This window comes from Ovis aries, chromosome 15 (assembly GCF_016772045.2).
Source record: "Ovis aries strain OAR_USU_Benz2616 breed Rambouillet chromosome 15, ARS-UI_Ramb_v3.0, whole genome shotgun sequence".
NCBI lineage: Eukaryota > Metazoa > Chordata > Mammalia > Artiodactyla > Bovidae > Ovis > Ovis aries.
Genome location: NC_056068.1, coordinates 80550187 through 80576332, shown reverse-complemented (window position 1 = coordinate 80576332; position 26146 = coordinate 80550187). Strand labels below are relative to the sequence as shown.

The window sequence follows — 26146 nt, the reverse complement described above, 5'->3', positions numbered from 1 at the left end:
TCCGACTCTGTGCGACCCCATAGATGGCAGCCCACCAGGCTCCCCCGTCCCTGGGATTCTCCAGGCAAGAACACTGGAGTGGGGTGCCATTGCCTTCTCCAATGCATGAAAGTGAAAAGTGAAAGTGAAGTTGCTCAGTCGTGTCTGACTCTTCGAGACCTCATGGACTGCAGCCCACCAGGCTCCTCCGTCCCTGGGATTTTCCGGGCAAGAGCACTGGAGTGGGTGCCATCGCCTTCTCCGATGTATACACTACCATGTGCTAAGTAGATCACTAGTGGGGCCTGCTGTATAGTGCGGGGAGCTCAGCTTGGCGCTCTGTGGACCTACAGGGCTGGGGTGGCGGATTGGGAGGGAGGTCCAAGGGGATATGAGTGTACATATGACTGATTCACGTCGTTGCACAGCAGAAACTAACATAACACGATAAAGCAACTGTACCCTATTTTTTTTAAAAAAGGGTATTTATTGATACGGCCAAAGAGAAAAAAAGACATGAAAACACCCCACAGGGCTGATGGAGATAATGTTGTCTGAGGCCTTTGTGATTCTACGCCCCACGCCACGTTCCTTCTCCTGCTCTCTGATGTCCGCGTCAGCTGCTTCCAAGAATGTTAACAGCCTCTTTTTCTTTATTTTTGAGAACAGATGGGTATACTGGAGAAGAAACAACAACTCATACGGCCATGAATTTCCTTGGTAAGTTCCCTAAGGACTTGGTCCCCACAGGCAAGGCTTTAATTAAAATATTCAGTACATGAGGCATGGAGCTGTGGATGGATCCCAGGAGAACTGGTTCCCGAGTTTCATGTCCAAATAATCCCCTTCAAGACATCAGTCACCAGACCCTTAAATCCCAGGCTGGCTTCGTTCAAACTCACTAGAGTGAGAAACCCTGGTGCCCAGGGCAACCTTGTTCACTGGATTTTATTTTATCGCAAGGTGGTCTTCAGGGTCTCAGAGCTGGAGGCCTTTACCTTCACAGGATGACCTTGGGCAGCACTGTCTGACAACTAGAGGAATCTTTTAGAGAGACTGAGTGATTTACTAAGCAATTCACATCTTTTGTTTTATTTCATCCTCAAAGCACTCTGTAAAAACATCAAGAGTGGTTATTAGTAATTCCATTAAAAAGTTTTAGGAAGTGAGGCTAAGTGATGTTAAGGAGTTTATTCTGTTCCCATCTGAAGCAAGAAATCTAGAACTGAAGACTTTTGAGGTTTGACATGCAGTGCCAAGGAATCCAGTTATGGTCCCAAAAGGTGTAGTCAAGGGGATGAAATAATTCAGAAGGTGCAAATTTACGATGGAGGTGAAATCCACAGCATGGTGACTATAGCCAATGATCTTGTATGGCAGATTTGAAAGCTGCTAAGAGAGTAGATCTTAAAAGTCCTCACCACAAGAGAAAGATTGTAACTGTGCATGGGAGTGGATGTTCACTAGACTCATTGTGGTGATCATTTTGCAGTACATACAAACATCCAGTCACTGAGACTAACATAGCGTCATATGCCAATTATACTTCAAAGAAGAGAATTCAGACCTCAGCACAAAGAGGAAGCCATAACCTGCTTCTTCTATTATCATCTGACTTCATCTTGTAAGGATGTTGGTGGTTATGTGTTCTGACCAGAGAAGGAAAAACTATTAAGAATAGAAAAGGCATTCGGGTTACATCTCCAGGGAGCTTTAGGTAATGCTGATGTTGCTTAGTGTAACTCAGGGCTTCCCTGTGGGCTCAGATGGTAAAGAATCTGCCTGCAATGTGTGAGACCTGAGTTGGACCCCTGGACTGGGAATATCCCTTGGAGGAGGGCATGGCAACCGACTCCAGTATTCTTGCCTGGAGAATCCCCATGGACAGAGGAGCCTGGAGGGCTGCAGTCCACGGGTCGCAGAGTCAGACACGACTGAGTGACTGAGCAGAGCACAGCGTACCTAAAGCAGCAGCAGAAGCCATCTAGTTTCTTTTTTCTTTTTAAATTTAGAAAACACGTGTTTTATATTATCACCTTTTGAAACCCAAATCTATGTATTCAGTTCAATATATTTCAGCTCAAAACCTTTTATCTTTGCCTGAAATTGTTGAACTTTGACACGCAAGTTAGTCGCTGATTCAGCTGGGCTTCAGTCTGGCGCTTGTCTTCTATCCACCTCGCCTGGTCTTTGTGTCACTGTTCCCTTCCTTTTGGAATAAGGCTTTCTCACAGCAAGGAATTGACTAATTTTGCTTTTTTGTCCCCTATTATTGCAACTTTCATCCTTCACTTATTAAATTGTGCATCAATATTTTTATTTTTCTTCACCAAGAAAGGACAGTGTAACATTTTGATTCTGATTGCCTCCCATCCCTTTATGCCTAATGGTCATATATTTTAACTTTAAATATAATTAAAACTTTAGAATATTTTTTCAACATTATTTTAAAAGTCAATATATTTATTTTTATTATTCACACATTAGTCCTCCCAGAGGACTAATTCCAGAGCCTATTCTAATCCCTGTATTTTCATTTTGGAGCTTTTTTTTTTGGCTTGGAAGAACTTCCTTTAGTGTATCTTTCAGTATAGATCTGCCAGCAACCGAACCTCTTAATCTGTTGTCTGAAAGGTTTTGATTTTGTTTCATTTTTGAAAGATATGATATTTGATTACAAAATTCTAGATTGTGACTTATCCTTTTTACTTTTAAAGGCATCACTCCATGTATAGCTGAGTCACTTTGCTGTGCAGTAGAAATTAACACAATTTTGTAAGCCAATTATACTTCAATAAAATAAATAAAAAATAAAGACATCACTCCACTCAGTTCTACCCTCCAAGAGTCTCTGTGTCCCCCAGTTCTATGGAAACTGTAATCAAAGCCCGCTGACCTTCAAAGTCAGGTTCCCTGGGGACTCCCAGTCCCTTGGCTGGATTCCCAGGCTGGGGAGCCTGACGTGGGGCCTAGAAACTTCGCAGCAGTGCGAGAGCTTCTTTGGTATCATTGTTCTCCAGCTTGTGACTTGCCCACCCGGCGGGTACAGGACTTAATTTTACCGTAATTGTTCCCTTCATACTGTTTCACTGTGGCTCCTGTTTGTCCTCGGACGAGGGGTATCTTCTCTTGGTCGGTTCCAGTATCTCACTGTCGGTAGGTGTCCAGCGGCTCGTTGCAGCTCGGTGCTCTGGCAGGAGGAGATGAGTGCACCTCCCTCTACTCCACCATCTTAATCTCGTCTAAACGTCACTCCACTCAATTCTGAACTTACTCTTTACCTTGATAGATTAGCTGTCAGGCTCACCAGAGACCATACTAGAGTGTGTGCTTTGCTCAGTAGCTCAGTTGAGTCCAACTTGCAACCTCACGGCCTGTAGCCTGACAGGCTCCTCTGTTCATGAAATTTTCTAGGCAGTAATACTGGAGTAGGTTGCCCTTCCCTGCTCCAGGGGATCTTCCCAACCCAGGGATCTAACTCACATCTCTTGAGTCTCCTGCGATGTCTGGTGGGTTACCACTTGAGCCACCTAGGAAGCCCCTTTACTATACACACACACACGCATGCACACACACACAGTATACTATTAGTGAAATTAACATCACAATCTTTGTAAATTTTAATAGTAACTACTTATACTTCACTGACCATGATCATCATTTGTAGCATAATAATTCCCTGTGTGTTTTATATTCCAATTTTAACTGCAAGCTTCTGTATTTCTTGGGAAAAAAGAGTCTAATACACATGTTCTCAAGGGATATTTGTGAGTTTATGAACTACGTTATGATATGGTGATAACCTATATGCAGGTCATGAAGCAACAGTTAGAACTGGACATGGAACAACAGACTGGTTCCAAATAGGAAAAGGAGTACGTCAAGGCTGTATATTGTCCCCCTGCTTATGTAACTTCTATGCAGAGTACATCGTGAGAAACGCTGGGCTGGAAGAAGCACAAGCTGGAATCAAGATTGCCAGGAGAAATATCAGTCACCTCAGATATGCAGATGACACCACCTTTATGGCAGAAAGTGAAGAGAAACTAAACAGCCTCTTGATGAAAGTGAAAGAGGAGAGTGAAAAGTTGGCTTAAAGCTCAACATTCAGAAAACTGAGATCATGGCATCTGGTTCTATCACTTCATGTGAAATAGATGGGGAAACAGTGGAAACAGTGTCAGACTTTATTTTGGGGGGGGGTTCCAAAATCACTGCAGATGATGACTGCAGCCATGAAATTAAAAGACACTTACTCCTTGGAAGAAAAGTTATGACCAACCTAGATAGCATATTGAAAAATAGAGATATTACTTTGCCAACAAAGGTCCATCTAGTCAAGACTATGGTTTCTCCAGTAGTCATGTATGGATGTGAGAGTTGGACTGTGAAGAAAGCTGAGCACCAAAGAATTGATGGTTTTGAACTGTGGTGTTGGAGAAGACTCTTGAGAGTCCCTCGGACTGCAAGGACATCCAACTAGTCCATTCTGAAGGAGATCAGCCCTGGGTGTTCTTTGGAAGAAATGATGCTAAAGCTGAAACTCCAGTACTCTGTACACCTCATGTGAAGAGTTGACTCATTGGAAAAGATTCTGATGCTGGGAGGGATTGGGGGCAGGAGGAGAAGGGGACGACAGAAGATGAGATGGCTGGATGGTGTCACTGACTCAATGGATGTGAGTTTGATTGAACTTCGGGAGTTGGTGATGGACAGGGAGGCCTGGCGTGCTGTGATCCATGGGGTCGCAAACAGTTGGACATGACTGAGCAACTGAACTGAACTGAACTGAACTGATGGTACCATCATGCCAATCTTATTTCAAGGACTTGCTAAAGGTTTCCTAAGTACAAAATGGTATTTAAATCCAGATACATCTGTCTGCATATTATATGTTTATATCTCCCGCACTATATAGACACTGGTAAAAACATGAACTTGGAGGAATGGAATATTTCAAAGCATTTCCAGTGATAAGAGCAGCCGCTGTTTCTCTCAGGAGTAGAAAGAATAGAAATGTTAATAGTGTAAGATGATGGTGAATGATATTTGCAGAATCTGCAGCCTTGGTGTATGAGAATTCCATCCAGTCATGCTTCAGTACAGTAGACGTGTGCTGTGCTAAGTCAGTCCAGTCATGTCTGACTCTTTGTGATCCTTTGCACTGTAGTCCACCAGACTCCTCTGTCCACAGGAGTCTCCAGGCAGAAATACTGGAATGGGTCGCCATTTCCTGCTCCAGGGGATCTTCCCGACCCAGGGGTTGAACCTGCATCTCTTACACCTCCTGCATTGGCAGGCCGTTCTTTAGCCTTAGAGCCACCTGGGAATTTATAGTAGATTTTAACTGCTAAAAAAAATAACAAAGTATGTATACATCCTAGGAATTACTCCTCTGTGGGTCTTAAACTTATAGGCTGTAAGGAATAATTTTTAGATATGATGGATGCTTCTCAAGAAAGAGGTTATTACTTGACTTATAATAATGCAGGTGCTCAAACTGATTGGAATAAAAGGTACTCCAGTCTGACACTAATAACGAATCCCAGTGGTTTGCTTTATGCTGGACAGGATTTGAGTTATTCGTGCTACCGGTTGGTCCATGCTGGCCCTATGATCCAGTCATTCCTCTGGATATCTGTTTGGGAGGAGTGTTTGTTTGGGTTCGTTCAGGATTTTGTTCTAGAAAGAACACAATACAAAGTGCCAAGGAAGAGGTCTTGCTTGCTTGGTTACTTCCTTGGTTACTTAGATTCTGCCAACTTGGAAAATCTGAGGCCTCACCATAACTTTTCATGTTGTTTGAACCAATAATTGTTACCACCTCTATTCATCCTTTTTTAAAAAATATTTTATTGAAAAGTGAAAGTGAGTCGCTTAGTTGTGTCTGACTGTTTGCAACCCCGTGGACTGGGGCTTGCCAGGCTCCTCTCCATCGGATTCTCCAGGAAAGAATACTGGAGTGGGTTGCCATTTCCTTCTTCAGGGGATCATCCTGACCCAGGAATTGAACCCGTGTCTCTTGCATTGCAGGCAGATTCTTTATCATCTGGGCCACCAGGGAAACCATTCTTTTTTTTTTTTTTTTTAATTCTATTGAAGGATAGTTGATTTTATGGGCTTCCTAGGTGGTGCATTCCAGTCCTCTATGATGAAAACGGCATCTTTTTTTTTTTTTTTTGGTGTTAGCTCTAGAAGGTCTTGTAGATCATCATTCAGCTTCAGCTTCTTCAGCATTCCTGGTCAGGGCATAGACTTGGATTACTGTGACATTAAATGGTTTGCCTTGGAAATGAACAAAGATGATTCTGTCGTTTTTGAGATTGCACCCAAGTACTGCATTTCAGACTCTTTTGTTGACTATGATGGCTACTCCATTTCTTCTAAGGGATTCCTGCCCACAGTAGTAGATATAATGGTCATCTGAGTTAAATTCACCCCTTTCAGTCCATTTTAGTTCACTGATTCCTAAAATGTTGATGTTCACTCTTGCCATCTCTTGTTGGACCACTTCCAATTTACCTTCATTTATAGACCTAACATTCCAGGTTGCTACGTAATATTGTTTTTTACAGCATTGGACTTTACCAGGAAGTCAAGTAAGACCTGGAGTAACAGGCAAGTTTGGCCTTGGAGTACAGAATGAAGCAGGGCAAAGGCTAACAGAGTGTTGTCAAGAGAACGCACTGATCATAGCAAACACCCTTTTCCAACAACACAAGAGACAACTCTAAACATGGCCATGACCAGCTGCTCAATACCAAAATCAGATTGATTATATTCTTTGCAGCCATAGATGGAGAAGCTCTTTACAGTCAGCAAAAGCAAGACCAGGAGCTGACTGTGGCTCAGATCATGAACTCCTTATTACCAAATTCAGACTTAAATTGAGGAAAGTAGGGAAAACCACTAGACCACTCAGGTGTGACCTAAATCAAATCCCTTATGATTATACAGTGGAAGTGACAAATATTCAAGGGATTAGATTTGATATACAAAGTGCCTGAAGAACTATGGATGGAGGTTCATGACATTGTACAGGAGGCAGTGATCAAGATCATCCCCAAGAAAAAAAATGCAATAAGGCAAAATGGTCGTCTGACGAGGCATTACAAATAGCTGAGAAAAGAGGAGAAGCTATAGGCAAAGGAGAAAAGGGAAGATATATCCATCCAAATGCAGAGTTCCAAAGAATAGCAAAGAGAGATAAGAAAACCTTCCTCAGTAATCAATGCAAAGAAATAGAGGAAAATAATAGAATGCAAAATAGTAGAGATCTCTTCAAGAAAATTAGAGATACCAAGGGAACATTTCATGCAAAGATGGGCTCAATAAAGTACAGAAATGGTATGGACCTAACAGAAGCAGAAGATACTAAGAAGAGGTGGCAAGAATACACAAAAGAACTGTACAAAAATGATCTTCATGACCAAGATAATCACGATGGTGTGATCCATCACCTAGAGCCAGACATCGTGGAATGCGAAGTCAAATGGGCCTTAGAAAGCATCACTATGAACAAAGCTAGTGGAGGTGATGAAATTCTAGTTGAGCTGTTTCAAATCCTGAAAGATGATGCTGTGAAAGTGCTGCACTCAATATGCCAGCAAATCTGGAAAACTCAGCAGTGCCTATAGGACTGGAAAAGGTCAGTTTTAATCCCAAAGAAAGGCAATGCCAAACAATGCTCAAAGTGGAGTCGCTCACTCATGTCCGACTCTTTGTGACCCCACGGACTGTCACCTACCAGTCTCTTCCATCCATGCGATTTTCCTGGCAAGACTATTGGAGTGGGCTGTCATTTCCTTCTCCAGGGGATCTTCCCAACCCAGGGATTGAACCCAGGTCTCCTGCATTGCAGACAGGCGCTTTACCATCTGAGTCACCAAGGAAGCCTCAAGAATGCTCAAACTACCGCACAATTGCACTTATCTCACATTCTAGCAAAGTAATGCTCAACATTCTCCAAGCCAGGATTCAAGAGTACATGAACTGTGAACTTCCAGATGTTCAAACTGGATTTAGAAAAGACAGAGGAACCAGAGATTAAATTGCCAACATCCATCAGATTATTGAAAAAGCAAGAGAGTTCCAGAAAAACATCTGCCTCTGCTTTATTGACTATTCCAAAGCCTTTGACTGTGTGGATCAAAACAGACTGTGGAAAATTCTTAAAAGATGGGAATAGCAGACCACCTGACCTGTCTCCTGAGATATCTCTATGCAGGTCAAGAAGCAACAGTTAGAGCTGGACATGGAACAACAGACTGGTTCCAAATTGGGGAAGGAGTACGTCAAGGCTGTATATTGTCACCCTGCTGATTTAACTTCTATGCAGAGTACATCATGAGAAACGCCAGACTGGATAAAACACAAGCTGGAATCAAGATTGCCAGAAGAAATATCAATGACCTCAGATATGCAGATGATACCACCCTTATAGAAGAAAGTGAAGAAAAATTAAAGAGTCTCCTGATGAAAGTGAAAGAGGAGAGTGAAAAAGTTGGCTTAAAACTCAACATTCAGAAAACTAAGATCATGGCATCTGGTTCCATTACTTCATGGCAAATAGATGGGGAAACAATGGAAACAGTGACAGACTTCATTTTCTTGGGCTCCAAAATCACTGCAGATAGTGATTGCAGCCATGAAATTTAAGATGCTTACTCCTTGGAAGGAAAGTTATGACCAACCTAGACAGCATATTAAAAAGCAGAGACATTACTTTGCCAACAGAGGTCCATCTTGTCAAGGCTCTGGTGTTTCCAGTGGTCATGTATATATCCATACCCATGTATGGATATGAGAGTTGGACCATAAATTATTATAGTTAAACTCGAGTTTATCCCTACCCCTCGTCTTTCTCCTTTGGTAACCATGAGTTTGTTTTCTATTTCTGTGAGTCTGTCTCTGCTTTGTAAGTAAGTCCATTTGTATAATTTCTTTTATATCCACATATAAGTGATGTCATAGGATATTTGTCTTTATCAAACTTACTTCACTTATTCTGATAATACCTAGGTCTACCCACATTGCTATATTCATCCTTTCAGTATTGAGTGAGGTGAGAAATTCATTAATTGTCCTGAGAAAAATTCTCCTGAGAAAAAATATTCCCCCCCAAAATTGATTATGACCAGTCAATTAAAAGTAGATATTTTTTATTGCTCACTCTTATATGAGCACCTTGTTCTTTTATAATTTTATACCCTTATTAGTGAGTTTGTTTAATTTTTGTCTTCTCCAATAAACTTAAGCACATGAGCCTAAGAACAAGTTTGCTTTACATGGATATGTACATCCAGAGCCAGGAGTATGGCTAAACTCCTCTGAGAAAAATAAGTAGTTGAATAACCGAATAATGTTTATCAACGGTACAAATATTTCAGGTGAACTAAGGAATGCAATCGTTTCTATAATCCATTTGGGTTAGAGGCAACCCTCTGCTCCCATCCCCTCACGCTTATGTAACTTAATGCTAGCATTATCTAAGGGGATTAATGCAAGCTGCGGTAACGCACTCATGGTCTCCCGGAAACAAGCAGACCTGGGTTCCTATAGACACATTCGTCACTTGTTGCCCAGTACTGTGAGCAAGGGGCCTGTTCTTGGTCTCGTGGGGGCTTGGTCCCCTGGGAGCTCCACGGCTGTGAGGCTCTTTCACTCTCCAGGTTCTCTCAGGACTCCACTGGGCCTTACGGAATAGGCGACAGGCCTTGTTTTATAGCTGGCCCCTTATATTGTAGGTAACAGACCAAGGGCGGCGCCCCTGAGCCTCCATTCATTCTCCTGATTGCCAGTGTCCTTGACAGCTGTCGGCATCTGTTGCCTTCCATGGTCCTCTCTCAAAATGAGATTTCCTGGGAGCCTGCAGTAATGAATAGGGCAGATAGCTGCAAATAACGAGGACTTTTGTTATGATTATGATGAGTGCCCCTTTTCAGGACAGTACGGGAGCCTCTCAGTCTTTCTGGAAGGATGTTGTCTGAGGGCTGCCTTTCTAATATCTCCATTATATAGATGAATATATAGTGACTTAAAGCAAGTACGTGACTTATCTGAGATGACTGATCAGCAGCTCTTACCATACAATTTGTTTTAGCTGCTTCCCTGGCATTAATTTTTTTTTCCTCAATATCTCTCTGTTCTGGAGAACTTTTCCCTTTTGGTTAAACACTAAAGAACATCGCAGTAAAATGCTTTTTATCTTTTATGGGTTGAATTTCTGATTTGAAACTCGCGTGTGAAAGTGCTGCGTTTGCCTGTTCATTGTTCAGGGAGCCAGGTAAGCCTCGGGCCAAATCTAGGATCTGTATGAATTTTCAAGGGCAGCAGTAACCAGGAAAATACATCAAGACACCTGTTTCCCTCTCGATTTATTCACAACTGAATACTGAATGTTTAGAATGTCATTCTGTGTCTGTGATTTTTCAAAGGAGACTGTGTCACACACATCAAAGAAATTCTTGAGGAGGATATGCGTTTACTTTTGTAAAAAAGATAAAATGAACAAGAGGGTCTTGAGTAGTCCTTGCTTTGCTATACATGAGCTTCTAGAATTTGAGCAAGTTGTTACAGCTGAATCGCTTTTTGTTTCTTCTTTTGGAATATCAGAATATCAGCTACACTGGCTAGTTCTACAGTCTTTGAGAGTATCAGATTGTGTCTCAATTAAAAATTTGTTATCATCTGGAGAGCACATAACATCAGTCATTAAAAAGAATAAGAACAGAGAGAAATAAATAAGGGGGACCCGGATTAAGAGGACAATTATAAAAGGAAAGGAAAGGTGTAAGCATCACACCGGGAGGAACAATTTACAGGAGAGAGAGGACCTGGACTCCGGTTATCATTTTTTAAATGCTTGTTTATTTTTATCTACTTGGCTGCGCCAGGTCTCGGTGGCGGCACGTAGGATCTTCCTCTCAGTATGGGAACTGTTAGTTGCGGCATGCGGGATCTAGCTTCCTGGTCAAGGTTCGAACCTGGGTCCCCTGCCTTGGGAGTATGGAGTCTTAGCTGTTGGCCTACCAAGGAAGTCCCTCAGTTAGCTCAGTTATCATTCTGAAACTTTGCTGGCACTGGGCATCTGGAATGATCAACTAGTGGATGTATTGGCTGGTGAAAGTGTTAGTTGCTGAGTCATGTCCAACTCTTTGAGACCCAGTGGACTGTAGCCCACCAGGCTCCCCTGTCCATGGGATTCTCCCGGCGTGAATACTGGGCTGGGTTAACCAGAGTGTAAATGAGACCATCGTATGATCCCAGTGGCCTGAAGGACAAAAGTAAAGCTCTCTGCTTGGGAATAAAGAATAAGTTATCCCACAGTGGTGGTCATTTTGTCTATCTTTCTTGGTCTTCTATACTTCCTGATTAGGGAATAGGTTTCTTATTTCACTGTAGACCTTACAATTAGCACACAACCTGATAGACTATAAGCAATTACTTAGTACTGGACGAGAAATGAATGTTGGAAGGATTACTGAACAAATTCCAGCCCTTTATGGAGCCACTAATTGATGTTATGCAAACTTATCTTACTTTTAAATGTAGAAGTATTTTTTTCATTTTTTTCTTTTGGAGAGAAGGGAGAGGAATTCAACTGTAAACCTGTATGGATATAGTTCTTGTCACTCAGTTAGGATTTAGAAATATAGTGTATTAGCCAAGTTCCCACTAGCAAGTTGTATTGATTCCAAAGACCATGCTTTTTGTTCCCCACATTGCTTATGAAGTATGGACTCAATAAATCAGTCATTCATGAGTACATTGATATAATGAGTAACTTTTTTGTGCCTGGGGCTGTCATAGAGAATTTGGATTATATATACAATATTAGGGGGATATGCTTTGGTTCAAAATGATGTGTGTTCAAATACCGGCTCTGCAATTTACTAGTTTTAAGGACTTCAGTGTGTAACTCCTTGTGAGTAAGCTTCAGATTCCCATATATTAAATGGAGATAATATCTCACATAGTGACGTGATAAATCAGTGGGGATACAGCACGCATGTGGTGCCCTGAAAATAGAGTGTTCAGTAGTTTCTAACTATTGTAGTTTAATTCATTGCTTAGGTCTATGTATGCAGTATTGATCTATATGGGATCAGTTCAGTTCAGTTCAGTTCAGTCGCTCAGTCGTGTCCGACTTTGTGACCCCATGAAGTGCGGCATGCCAGGCCTCCCTGTCCATCACCAACTCCTGGAGTTCACTCAAACTCACGTCCATTGAGTCGGTGATGCCATCCAGCCATCTCTTCCTCTGTCGTCCCCTTCTCCTCCTGACCCCAATCCCTCCCAGCATCAGAGTCTTTTCCAATGTGTCAACTCTTCTCACGAGGTGGCCAAAGTACTGGAGTTTCAGCTTCAGCTTCATTCTTTCCAAAAAACACCCAGGACTGATCTCCTCTAGAATGGACTGGTTGGATCTCCTTGCAGTCCAAGGGACTCTCAAGAGTCTTCTCCAACACCACAGTTCAAAAGCATCAATACTTTGGCGCTCAGCTTTCTTCACAGTCCAACTCTCACATCCTCACATGACTACTGGAAAAACCATAGCTTTGACTAGAGGGACCTTTGTTGGCAAAGTAATATCTCTGCTTTTTAATATGCTATCTAGGTTGGCCATAACTTTTCTCCCAAGGAGTAAGCGTCTTTTAATTTCATGCCTGCAGTCACCATCTGCAGTGATTTTGGAGCCCCCAAAAATAAAGTCTGACACTGTTTCCAGTGTTTCCCCATCTATTTCCCATGAAGTGATGGGACCAGATGCCACGATCTTCATTTTCTGAATGTTGAGCTTTAAGCCAACTTTTTCACTCTCCTCTTTCACTTTCATCAAGAGGCTTTTTAGTTCCTATTCACTTTATGCCATAAAGGTGGTGTCATCAGCTTATCTGAGGTTATTGATATTTCTCCTGGCAATCTTGATTCCAGCTTGTGCTTCTTCCAGCCCAGCGTTTCTCATGATGTACTCTGCATATAAGGGATAGGAAGCTTAAATTAAGGTAAATAAATTATTATGAGTAACAAAACGATCAACGGCACTTCACAGGCTATAACCGGAAAGCACTGTCTAGCGAGGGTGCACGAGGGCTCCGTTGCTCAGTCATGTCCAGCTCCTTGCAAGCCCATGGACTGCAGCGCGTTAAGCCTCTCTGTCCTTCACTGTCTGCTGGAGTCTGCTCGAACTCATGTCTGTTGAGATGATGATGCCATCCAATCATCTCATCCTCCGTTTCCCCTTCTCCTGCCCTCAATCTTTCCCAGCATCAGGGTCTTTTCCAATGAATTGGCTCTTTTTTTTCCCTTTCTCTTTTTCAGCCACGCTGCTGCTGCTAAGTCACTTCAGTCGTGTCCGACTCTGTGCGACCCCATAGATGGCAGCCCACCAGGCTCCCCCATCCCTGGGATTCTCCAGGCAAAAACACTGGAGTGGGTTGCCATTTCCTTCTCTTTTTCAGCCACGCTCCACTGAATGTGAAATATTAGTTTCCTGACTAAGGATTGAACTTGTCTTCACCAGCATTGAAAGCATGGAGTCTTAACCACTGACCTGCCAGGGAAGTCCTATGACAAATCTTGCGTTTGACAGATTTTTCTGATGATTTTGCATATCTCTTTCCATCTCTGAACTTCAGTTTCAATCATTTATGAGGATAGAAGATTGGGTTATAGTATCTTCAAAATTCTTAAAAGTAGAGCATTCCATATTTCTATGAATATTTTAAAATTACCTTTTGTTGTTATGTGTAAGTTAATAGAGAAAATTCTGATATAAGGCCATCTTGGGCATCATGATAGTTCTAAGTTCAGGTACTAACCAGCCTTTCTTTTTTCATTGCTATAGGCCATTCACATACTGCACAAATGATCCCCACGGAGAACAGCACAGGCGTGACTGAGTTCGCTCTTGCCGGGATAACTGATGACCCACAGCTGCAGATCCCGCTCTTTCTCGTGTTCGTGCTCATCTACCTCCTCACTCTGGTTGGGAACCTGGGTGTGATCACACTGATCCTGCTGGACTCTCGTCTCCACACTCCCATGTACGTCTTCCTCAGCCACCTCTCCCTGATGGACTTTGGTTACTCCACAGCCGTCACTCCCAAAGTGATGGCTGGCTTCCTCATGGGAGACAAGGTCATTTCCTACAATGCTTGTGTTGCTCAGTTATATTTTTTTGCCGTCTTTCTGATTGTAGAAACTTTTCTCTTGGCCTCAATGGCCTATGACCATCATGCCGCAGTGTGTAAGCCACTCCATTACACCAACATCATGACACCAAGGATGTGTGCCTGGATGGTCGTAGGATGCTATGTCTTTGGTTTTCTGGAGGCCTCTGTTCACACTTGGAATGCATTCAGTCTCCCTTTCTGCAGATCCAATGTGGTTGATCACTTCTTTTGTGATGCTACACCTCTCCTGGCTCTCTCATGCTCAGACAACAACAGAAGTGAGATGGTGTTTTTTATTCTGGCAGGCTTCAATATCATCTTTACTATTATGGTCATCCTGGTCTCCTACCTGTTTATCTTTGTCACCATTCTGAGGGTGCGCTCATCTGAAGGACATCAGAAGGCCTTTTCCACCTGTGCTTCCCACCTCACTTCCATCTCCATCTTCTATGGGACAGGCGCCTTCATGTACCTACAGCCCAGCTCCCACCATTCCAGGAGCACAGACAAAATAGCGTCTGTATTCTACGCCATAGTCATCCCCATGCTGAATCCGCTTATCTATAGCCTGAGGAACAAAGAGGTCAAGAGCGCCTTAAAAAAGGCTGTGGGGAAAGCAAAGTCTTCTCTAAGATACATATTTTAATTATATAGAAACAAATAGATGGTTTGATATAGTTCAATCAAGCTAAGGAAAGTATTGACTTGCTAGGCCAACTATTATGTAAAATTTTTACATACCTTCTCAAAGTTATTTTTAAATCTGTGAAATAAATGTGTGGACAAAGTGAGATCTCATGAAAAATAACTTTGGAAGAGTCAACTATGAACCTATAATTTGTGTTTTTAAGATTTATCTTGAATTGCATTTTATTGTATGTTTGTTCCCAGGACCATCCACATTCGTATGCACATTTATGCTCACAGGCCTGTTTAAGCACATGCCCCCATGCCTTCTTCATGCAAGTCACATGCAATCATACCACTCATGGGTGGACAGAAAAATGAGTTCAAGAGGCAAACCAGACTTGCCTAGTTTCATAGCATAATTTGAAAAATGCTTTTGGTGTCTGATACATTAACACATTCTTAAATGTAAACCTATATATTTTTAAATAGAAGTTATCGTTTGCTATGTGATATTAATTTTATTTTTAAATACTTTTTACTTGAAAATAAACTCATTTCATTTTAATATTTGTACCAAACATCCTCATTCTAGGTTTATTCCTGAGCGCTTTTGTTTTATTCTTCTTTCAATGATAATAAGCATCATTGCATGGGCATCTTTTTAAAACAATCTTATTTCTTCGTGGCCGTTGGGTCTTCACTGCCTCGTGCTGGCTCCCTGCAGTTGTGGTGAGTGGGGCTACTCTCCGAGCCCGGGCAGGCTTCCCATTGTGGCGGCTTCTCTTGTTTTGAAGCAGACTCTAGGAATGCGCTTCAGCAGCTGCAGCTGTAGGACTCCAGGATACAGGCTCAGTAGCTGTGACTCATGGGCTTCTTTGCTCCCGGGCATGTGAGGTCTTCCCAGACCAAGGATGGAACCTGTGTCCCCCACACTGGCAGGTGGACATTAACCACTGGACTGCCAGGGAGGCCACCATATGGGCATCTCTACTCAGCTCCGTGTTCATCTCTATTGGCTCATTACCCAGAGTAACGTCTTCATGTGATGACTTTAGTGAAAAAAGAATAGCAGCAAATAAGACAAGGGAGACTAAAGAAAACATATTTCAATTCACTGAAATTAAAAAAAAAAAACAAACACCAGCATTTAGTTTTACAGTGAGCCTTGACTCTGTCTTCAGATGCTCAGCCCAGGATGATTTTATGCTCCTTCCTTCCTATATAGAGTCAGGTCTTCAACTGATAGATCTAGGTTCAGGCTCAAATTAGAGGTTAAACTGACTGATACTTAGCACACTCTAAGAATAAAGTAGCATGACTTTTAAATCTGGGTATATTAGAACACTAAGACTAATTCAGAGATCTGATAACTATAAAGATACCTTTTTCAAAGAAAACAGCATCAAATTAATTGAGTCTAAAACAGATTTTTTTGAATTATCAATTCACTATAAACTGGTTTTATGTGAATATTTATTTCCAGGTCAAATGATTTAGGACACATGTATAATAGAAAACGTATGGAAATGTATGTTTATTTCAAACCATGGACTTCTATACGAGAAGCGTGTAGCACACCGTTTTTCATGTGATGTCTGAAATCTAGCATCGAGGGCTCCTGTGGTTTGACTTGAAAGGCCAGCACGTCCTGTTATGGAGTGACATAGATAATTAAGTATGTATCCCTCAGAACCAAGTGAAAAATGTAGCAACAGATTATCTCTCCTGATAGGGAGGGGATATTTCTTTTTTTGAGAAAAGGAACTGACTTCATTTTCTATTAGATTTCTTTGTAAAATGCAAAAACCTCCTTGGAGATATTAAGTGTGAAGAATCACTTTTGCTACATAATTTGCAGTTCCCAGTGGGAAAACCAAAGCGTCGAGCCCTGTGTTAAAGATGTGTGATAATTTTAAGTTGGCAAAAGCAGAGTGTTAAACCCACAGCAGAACTTCTATGCACAAGGTCTGAGTGACACACAGGATTTACGCTCGTGAAGCCAGCCCTGAAGAGTCCTCCTCATCTTAGATAAAATCTTTTAAAAATTCCCAAACCGTTAATGTTTAAAATTAAGTTATTCTCCACGTTTTAAGTCATCATGAAAATGCAAAGTAAAGCAACAATGGAAGAATACTGCACATCTTTTAGAATGGCCGACGTCCAGAACACAGAAGCAGCAAGTGCTACTAAGGTTGTGGAGCAACAGAACTCTCATTCATTGCCAATAGCAAGGCAGACTAGTGCAGCCTCTTTGGTAGACAGTTTGTCAGTTTCTTACAGAAAGAAACACACTCTTACTATATCATCTATCACATGTTCTACTTGGTATTTACCCAGAGAAACTGAAAACTTACACCCAGGCAAAAGCTAGTTCAAGGATATTTATAGCATCTTCATTCATTACTGCCAAAATTTGGATGCATATAATATATCCTTCAATAAATGAGTGGACTAATAAGCTGTGTAATCCAAACGATAGAATGCTATTCAATGTTAGAAAGAAATGACCTATCAAGTCATGAAAAGACATGGAGGAGACAAATTCATATTTCTAAATGAATGATACCAGTCTGAAAAGACTATCAACTATGTGATTTTGTTATATGACATCCTGGAAAAAGTAAAGCATTGGAGATGGTAAAACAAATAAGTGCTTTTTAGGAGTTAGGGTTTGGAAAGGACAAGTAGATGAAATACAAAGGATTTTAGTGCAGTAAAATTATTCAGTATAATATAATAGTGATGGATAATATCATTATCTAGTCAAAGCTATGGTTTTTCCAGCAGTCATGTATGGATGTGAGAGTTGGACTATAAAGAAATTGAGTGCAGGAGAACTGATGCTTTTGAACTGTGGTGTTGGAGAAGACTCTTGAGAGTCCCTTGAACTGCAAGAAGATCCAATCAGACAACCCTAATGGAAATCAGTCCTGAATATTCTTTGGAAGGACTGATGCTGAACCTGAAACTCCAATATTTGGCCACCTGATGTGAAGAACTGACTCATTAGAAAAGACCCTGATGCTGGAAAAGATTGAAGGCGGGATGAGAAGGGGATGACAGAGGATGAGACGGTTGGATGGCATCACTGACTCACTGGATATGAGCTTTAGCAAATTCAGGGAGATGGTGAAGCCCTGGGAAGCCTGGCATGCTGGGCAGTTCACGGGGTCACAAAGAGTTGGACATGACTGAGCGTCTGAACAACAAAAAGTCGTCAGTCCCGGTGGTTATTGCTTTATGCAGGACAAGATGTGAGCTGTCTTTTCTAGTTGTCCTTACTGATTCCATGGTCTATACCCGTCTTTCTTCCTGATAATCTCAGTGTTGGGGATGAGCATTTTTGTTTGCGTGGATTTGTTTAAAGATTTTTTTTTTTTTCTGGAAAGAATGCTAAATTGCCAAAGAAATCTTGCTTACTATCCTATAGTTACTTGGCTTCTTTAGATTCTGCCAACTTCTTTGACAACTTGAAGCCTTACCATAGCTCTTCACTTTTTTTAAAGTAGTCTTTCTCATGTTACATCTATTCATCCCTTCTGTATTGACGGAAGTATTAATTCTCCTGAGAAAAGCATTCTGACCAATCAATTCGAAGTACAGTTTTACTATTCACTCTCATATGGACATTTTGTTCTGTTCGTAATTGTGTCCTTATTTGTGTGTCTGTTTCACGTTTGTCTTCTCCAGTAAACTTAAGCACATGAGATTAAGAACCGTGTTTGTTTTGTGTTGAGTATGAACAGCCAGGACCAAGACTGACTAAACTCATTTGGGACCAATAAACAGTTGAATGAATAAATAATCCTTATCAGTGATACAAATATTCGAGCGACTTAAGGGATGCAATAATTTCTATGATCTATTTGGCTTAATGATATATTTCTATCCCTGTTACCCATGTTTAAGTCAATATGGGTTCCTAGAGGTAATGATGTAACTTGATTTTAGCATTATCAAAGCGAATTAGGACAAATTTTATTAACATACTCATGGTCTCATGGGTTTCTGGAGGTAAAGATGTAACTCAATTTTAGCATGATCAAAGAGATAATGAAGTTATATTGATATACCCCCTATCAATGGTCTCTGTCAATAAGCGCAGCTGGATCCCTATAGACATTGAGTACTTATTCTCCAATAGTGAGGTGAGGGCTTGTCGTTGCTCTCACGGGGGCTTTCCCCCTGAGAGTTCCATGGGTGCATAACTCTCTCTCTCTCTCTCTCTCTCTTCAAGTTCTCATTCAACTCCATTAGACCTTATATTATAGGTAACAGACCAAGTGCTGGAGTCCCTTGTGCATCCGACTCGCTGGGACTGTCAACAGCTGTCTAATACCTGTAACGGCCTTTCTCCAAACTGAGATATGCTGAGAGCCTGCAGTAATGACCCGGGCAAATACCTGCAAATAATGGCTTTGATTACGATTATAGTGCTGGCCCCCTTTCAGGACACTCCGGGAATTCTATTTTCTCGTGACAGCAGTAGTCTCTCATGGATGCTGCTGTGGGGGGCTACATTTCCAGAATCTCCATTTTATGATCATATAGAATCTCAAAGCAATTAAGTGACTTATCTGAGAAGAGAGATCAGCAGGTGTTACCACATAATTCATATTACCTGTTTCTTATGGAATCACATATTTTTTCTCAATATCACCTTGACCCAGAGGACTTTTTTCCCTTTTGATCAAAGATTAAGAAGAACATGTCAGTAGAAGGTCTCCTTTCTTCTGTGGACTGAATTTATGATTTGAGACTCACATGTGAATGTCCTGCACTTGCCTGTCGCATTTTTCAGGGAGCAGGTAAGCCTCTGCTTAGTGTGCAGTCTGTATAAATTTGCAGGGTCAGATTTTTCTAGGAAGATACATCAATGCACCTGTCTCCCTTTGATTTACGCTTAAGTCAATATTGAACTTTTTGAAAATGTTATTATGTGCCTGTCACTTTTAACAAGATAACATGGTACATGCATCATGGACTTTTTAAGGAGAACATTTATCTAATAAATATTAGGTATTTATTTAGGAGAGTATTTATCTAATAAAACAGTGAAAGCAAGAGGGTCCTAGGTTCCTGCTCTGCCATGTAGGACTTTGTATCACTGGGACAAGTTGTCAGACTCTCTCAATTTCAGTTTTCCCTTTTAGAATGTGGAAATATTACTATTTCATCTAATCCCAAGGTATTCCAGGTGGCTCAGTGGTTACAAACAAACAAACCACAAACCAAAACACCTGCAGTGCAGGAGAGATGGGCTTGATCCCTGGCTCAGGAAGATCCCCTGGAGAAGGGAGCGGCAACCCACCCAGTGTTCTAGCCTGGAAAATCCATGGACAGAGGAGCCTCGCAGGCTACAGTCCATTGGGTCTCAAAGAGTCAGACACGACCGAGTGACTAAACCACAACAATGTGGGATATAGTTATTCTTTATTCCCATGCAGAGAGCATTATTTTTGTCCCTAATTTTGTTTGCTGTTCAGTCATTAAGTCGTACATTTGTCCCTGATAATTAATCACTACTCTGGGTGCCTAAGGCCAGTAAAGTTTCAGAGCGATAGCTGGAGTCCAGGTTTCTTTGTTCCCATAAACTGTTCTTTCTAGTGTGATATTTATGCCTCTTCTTTCAGTGTACTTTTATAATTGCTTTATAAGCACGAATCCTCCTCATTCCCCTCTCTCTATTCCTTCTCTTTTTTAATGTTGTCATGTTTTCTCCAGATTATAATGGATTTTCAAATGGAGATCAAATTTCCTACTCTTAGAAGCTCACAGGAAGCTTAAATTAAGATAAAACAAATTATTATGAGTAACAACTGAGTTATGAGTCATTAATGGTGCTCCATAGGTTATAACAGGAAGGCGGCATCTAGAGAGGAGAAGTTGCTTAAGACTTTGTGTAAGTTTTAAAACTCGTGTTATTCTTTGAAGAATAAATTTGAATTTTATCAAGGACATAGAGCATCTTGTTAGGAAGACTGCACTTTATAAGTATCTCCTGGGTACCAGTTATTTTAAGTGGCACAATCTATGAAAAACTTCAAAGAAATAAGGTAAAAAAGTCCATCAATAATTTGAAGACTTTTTATAAATCTTATTCTCACCATTAGATTAATTTTATTGCAACAATGTACCTGAAACTAGCTTTTTTTCCCCCTTGTAGGAAAATGCTGGATTAAGAATCACTTCTCCACTTTGTTGAGAAGAAAGTGGTTTACAAAATAAAATAAAATGAGTTTCAGTATATCTCCTCCCCGGATTTAGGGACATCTAATAAGAGCATTGATTGGAGAAGGCAATGACACCCCACTCCAGTACTCTTTCCTGGAAAATCCCATGGACGGAGGAGCCTGGTAGGCTGAGGTCCATGGGGTCACTAAGAGTCGGACACCACTGAGCGACTTCGCTTTCACTTTTCACTTTCATGCATTGGAGAAGGAAATGGCAACCCACTCCAGTGTTCTTGCCTGGAGAATCCCAGGGACAGGGGAGCCTGGTGGGCTGACATCTATGGGGTCACACAGAGTTGGACACGACTGAATTGACTTAGCAGCAATAAGAGTATTGATTAAGGTAAGTAAGAACCAAGCAGATGTCTTCTCTGGATAATAAGTCCTCCCAGTCTCCCTACACAGAAAGGTTGTTGTTGAGATGTGAAAGACGCCGGAATTCTTGGCCTCTGGAGGAGACAATGGCACCCCACTCCTGTACTCTTGCCTGGAAAATCCCATGGACGGAGGAGCCTGGTAGGCTGCAGTCCATGGGGTCGCTAAGGGTCAGACACAACTGAGCGACTTCCCTTTCACTTTTCACTTTCCTGCACTGGAGAAGGAAATGGCAACCCATTCCAGTGTTCTTGTCTGGAGAATCCCGGGGACGGGGGAGCTTGGTGGGCTTCCATCTATGGGGTCGCACAGACTCGGACACGACTGAATGACTCAGCAGCAGCAGGAGGAGACAAATGCAATCTAGGCCCAGTGACGAGGTTTGATCACTCAGAGCTTTTGTGTAATAACGCTTTATTAAAGTATAAAAGAGATCGAGAAAGTTTCTGACATGGACATCAGAAGGGGACAGAAAGAGTGCCCCCGCTAGTCTCTAGTCAGATGTTTTACGTCTGTTAGAAAGCTATTCACCAGATAAGACAGACACCTCAAGGCTGACAGAGATGCCCCAGGCTCCTCTCCCACAATATGCATCTTTGAGATAGGGTGGCGTGAGGTCATCCCCCACCATAAAATACGAAGACTGGCTTGTTGAGCTATTATCAGCCCAAGGTTTGAGAAAAGAAAAAAAGGTAGTTTTAGGTGGAACCATTTTGAAGAAAGGCAGATTCCAAAGCAAATACAGAGTTTCATTAACATAGCTTAAGAAAAAAACATTTCCATAAAAAAATGAGCATTGGTTAGCCCAAGGTTTGAGAAAAACTAAGTTAAGGAGGAAACAGGTGTCGTCATGGCAACACAATTTTAAGAGGAAAAAAACCCTGACACATAGTTTATTTCCTCCTGCCACTTAAGGGAGAGATAAAAAAATGTCTGACGCTTGCAGCCTATTTCCTCCGTTTGGAGACCCCTGGCCTTCCCGCCTGTTACCCTCTCACCACCAGTAACAGGAGTGCGGGGGTGGGTGGGGAGCGGCAGGCTTCTGTCGAGACCTCCACCCTCCCTTCCCACCCCACAACCTCATAGCCTGGTTTTTGCCTCTACACTGAGACTTCAGGACTAATCTCATGATTCTGTTTATGGCTGTGTCACTCACCACAAAGCTGAGGAATCTCAGGAAAGCCCTCAACCCCTGTTAAATACTGTCCACAACTCTTCATATCTCTCTTCTTAAGCCCAGCAGCCCCTCCTGCCCAACTTCTTAAATCATTCTACTGTTCCTTCTGGAATCTACAGTCAGTCATCAGCATAATCTAATATATAGTAACTTTGCCTCCTTCTCCTAATATAACCTTAACTTTGCATTAACTACTTGTCCAGCAGAAATCTGTGTTCTGAGACAAGGCTTCCCTGGCAGTAATCTCAGTGGTGAAAATTTTCTTACCCACTTTCCTCTTAATGCTGTATTGTTCCATGATTTTGACTTTGTAATATTTTCATACTTTGATTTTTTTCCTCCAAGCTCTTTCCTTAAGTGATCTTACTCAGTTTTGTGGATTCAATATGATATGAGAGGGTTAAATCAATACCAAATTGACAACATAGCTGGAATTAAAATCTGATGCCACTAGCTCAATTATTTATGCAGCCCTTCTAAGTTAGATGGCCAGAAGGAATCTGAAATTCACAACGCCTAACCTGCAATCGTCTTTCATGTTCTTTCTCAAACATCTGCTTCTTCTACACCATTCCCTATAGGACTATACCAAAAAATGGAATCATTATTGTTCTTTCTCTGATGCCTATGTTCAATGTATCAGGAAATCCAGCAAGCTCTACTTTTGAAATGCACTCAGAATTGGATAATTTCTCACTGAGAGCCTGCTCCAAGCCATCATTAACTGTCGTGTAGATTAATAAGATGAATACAAAGAATAATGAAATGGGTGAAAGCAGAGTAACCCAGATTTCATTCTCACATGGAATCTTTCCTTGTGGCACCTACATTTTGTGTCCCTAGATACATTTTGTCACTATCTTTGAACAGTAAGAATATTTACATTGATTGAATCCTGAAAAGTGCCAGGTGATATTGTAATATCCACTGGACACTTCAAGAAATTGAGGCTCATACACTCTAGTTAATACCCAAGAAGACTCAGAAAATAATCAAATCTTACTTGGCATAGCTGGACTGTGCACAACTTGAATAGAAGAGGACTATTGTTTGAAAAATTGATGGAAAGTATGGACAGAATGTGAGACTGAAAGGATTGGGGGAAAGAAGCAAATGAATGTGCGGGCATACAGAATGCTCAATTTCACAGTTATCTGGAATTCTTCAATTGCAACATATGCTCAGCGTTGCAGTCAATACATAGACCATTAACTCTGTGTTAGTCATAATGTGTGAAAGCCTACAGTGCCAGTTTGCATTATCAACTGATATTGAGTAACACCCAAAGTCAGTTATCTAGTACAAGGTGGAGCTAGAATTTGCATCCAAGTATCCCTAACCTGGAGTCACACTTTAAACAATTACTCTCTGATGTCTGAATTTCTATAGTATCCCACTGTCTGGGAATTACACATTCTATGTATCCTATTTCCTCTGAGAGTACTGAAACCTAGAAAATGATATATTTAAATTTGTGTTGCTAGAATATAATGTTGTTCTTGATAGAATGGTCTTCCCTGTAGCTGAAAGGGTAAAGAATCTGCCTGCTACACAGGAGACCTGGATTCGACCCCTGGGTTAGGAAGATCCTCTGGAGAAGGGAATGGCGATTCACTCCAGCATTCTTGCCTGAAGAATCCTGTGGACAGAGGAGCTTGGCAGGCTACAGTCCACGGGATAGTAAAGAGTCGAACATGACTGAGCAACTAACACTAACCTTGATACAATAGTGCTGATTGCAATGAAATGAATTAAATTATAGTAACCTATTTTATTGCATGTATTTCTTTGTTTTTGAAAATATGAATTAGGAGGCTAAAAAAAATCTCATTTTAACATTTATTTTTATTTTTTGGCCACACTGAACGGCATGTTGTATCTTAGTTCTCCGACCAGGGATCAAACCTGTGCCCTTGCTTTGGGAGCATGGAGTCTTAACCACTGCATCTCCAGTTAAGTCCGCCAACAAATCTCATTCTAAGAGATCTCTGCAATCATCTTGTAGATGCCTGTTTACAATTCTGAACTTAAGATTCAATCATTCATGAAGATAGATGATTGGGTTATATAATGTTCAAAATTCTTTAAGCTAGAAGATTCTGTGTTTCTACCAATATTTAAAAATTAGCTTTTGTTGTTATGTCCATGCTAAATTGAGCAAATTCTGATATAAGATATACTTTGGACGTATTTATGTTTCTAAGCACAGTTACAACCCAGATCCTCTTTTCTCACTGATATAGTGCATTTTCTTACTGCATAAATAACCGCCACGGAGAACAGCACAGGCGTGACTGAGTTCGCTCTTGCCGGGATAACTGGTGACCCACAGCTGCAGATCCCGCTCTTTCTGGTGTTTGCGCTCATCCACCTTCTCACTCTGGTTGGGAACCTGGGGGTGATCACGCTGATCCTGCTGGACTCTCGTCTCCACACTCCCATGTACTTCTTCCTTAGCAACCTCGCTCTGGTGGACTTTGGTTACTCCACGGCCGTCACTCTCAAAGTGATGGCTGGCTTCCTCACAGGAGACAAGGCCATTTCCTACAATGCTTGCGCCACTCAGCTTTTCTTCTTTGCGGTCTTTCTTGCTGTGGAAACTTTTCTCTTGGCCTCAATGGCCTATGACCGTCACGCAGCAGTGTGCAAGCCACTCCATTACAGCAACATCATGACAGCAAGGGTGTGTGCCTGGATGGTCGTGGCGTCCTACGGCCTTGGTTTTCTAGTGGCCTCTGTGCACACTTGGAATGCGTTCAGTCTCTCTTTCTGCAGATCCAATGTGATTGATCACTTTTCCTGTGATGCCACTCCTGTCCTGGCTCTCTCATGCTCAGACAGCAGCAGAAGCGAGATGGTGGTTTTTGTTTTGGTGAGCTTCAATATCGCCTTTACTCTCCTGATCATCTTGATCTCCTACCTGTTTATCTTTGTCACCATTCTGAGGGTGCACTCATCTGAAGGACATCGGAAGGCCTTTTCCACCTGTGCTTCCCACCTCACTTCCATCGCCATCTTCTATGGGGCAGGCGCCTTCATGTACCTACAGCCCGGCTCCCGCCATTCCAGGAGCACAGACAAAATAGCGTCTGTGTTCTACGCCTTGGTTGTTCCCATGGTGAATCCGCTGATCTGTAGTCTGAGGAACAAAGAGGTCAAGAGAGCCTTAAAAAAGGCTGTGGGGAAAGCAACATCTTCTCTAAGATTCATGTCTTAATTATATAGAAACAACAGTAGTGTGGTTTCATATACTTGCTAGGGAAAATACTGACTTGCTAGGTCAATAATTATCTAAATTTTTTACATCCTTTCTCAAGTTCTTTTTGAGTCTAGGAAGCAAGCATGTGGACAAAATGAGTTCTCATGAATAATAACTTTAGGAGAATCAACCGTGAACCTATAATTTATATTTCAGAATTTCTTTTTAATTAATTTTTACTGCATATTTGTTCCTATAATCACCCACATTCATATGTATATTCATGCTTATATGCTTATTTAGGAACATGCCTACATGCATCTTATCAATGTAAACCACACGCAACTCACATACTCATGAATGAACAGAAAAATGA

General features: G+C 41.5%; 1 protein-coding gene and 1 pseudogene across 1 annotated transcript; both read left to right on the top strand.

The window, feature by feature from the left end:
* The first annotated feature begins 428 nt into the window (after positions 1-428).
* Positions 429-15253, top strand: LOC101109300 (olfactory receptor 5B12-like; annotated as a pseudogene).
* Positions 15254-24834: 9581 nt separating this feature from the next.
* On the top strand, positions 24835-25788 carry LOC101109041 (olfactory receptor 5B12-like; the record flags this gene model as incomplete). Its single annotated transcript, XM_042232639.1, has 1 exon — positions 24835-25788. A coding segment is annotated over one exon (954 nt), but the record flags the coding sequence as incomplete, so codon positions are not given.
* Positions 25789-26146: the final 358 nt, after the last annotated feature.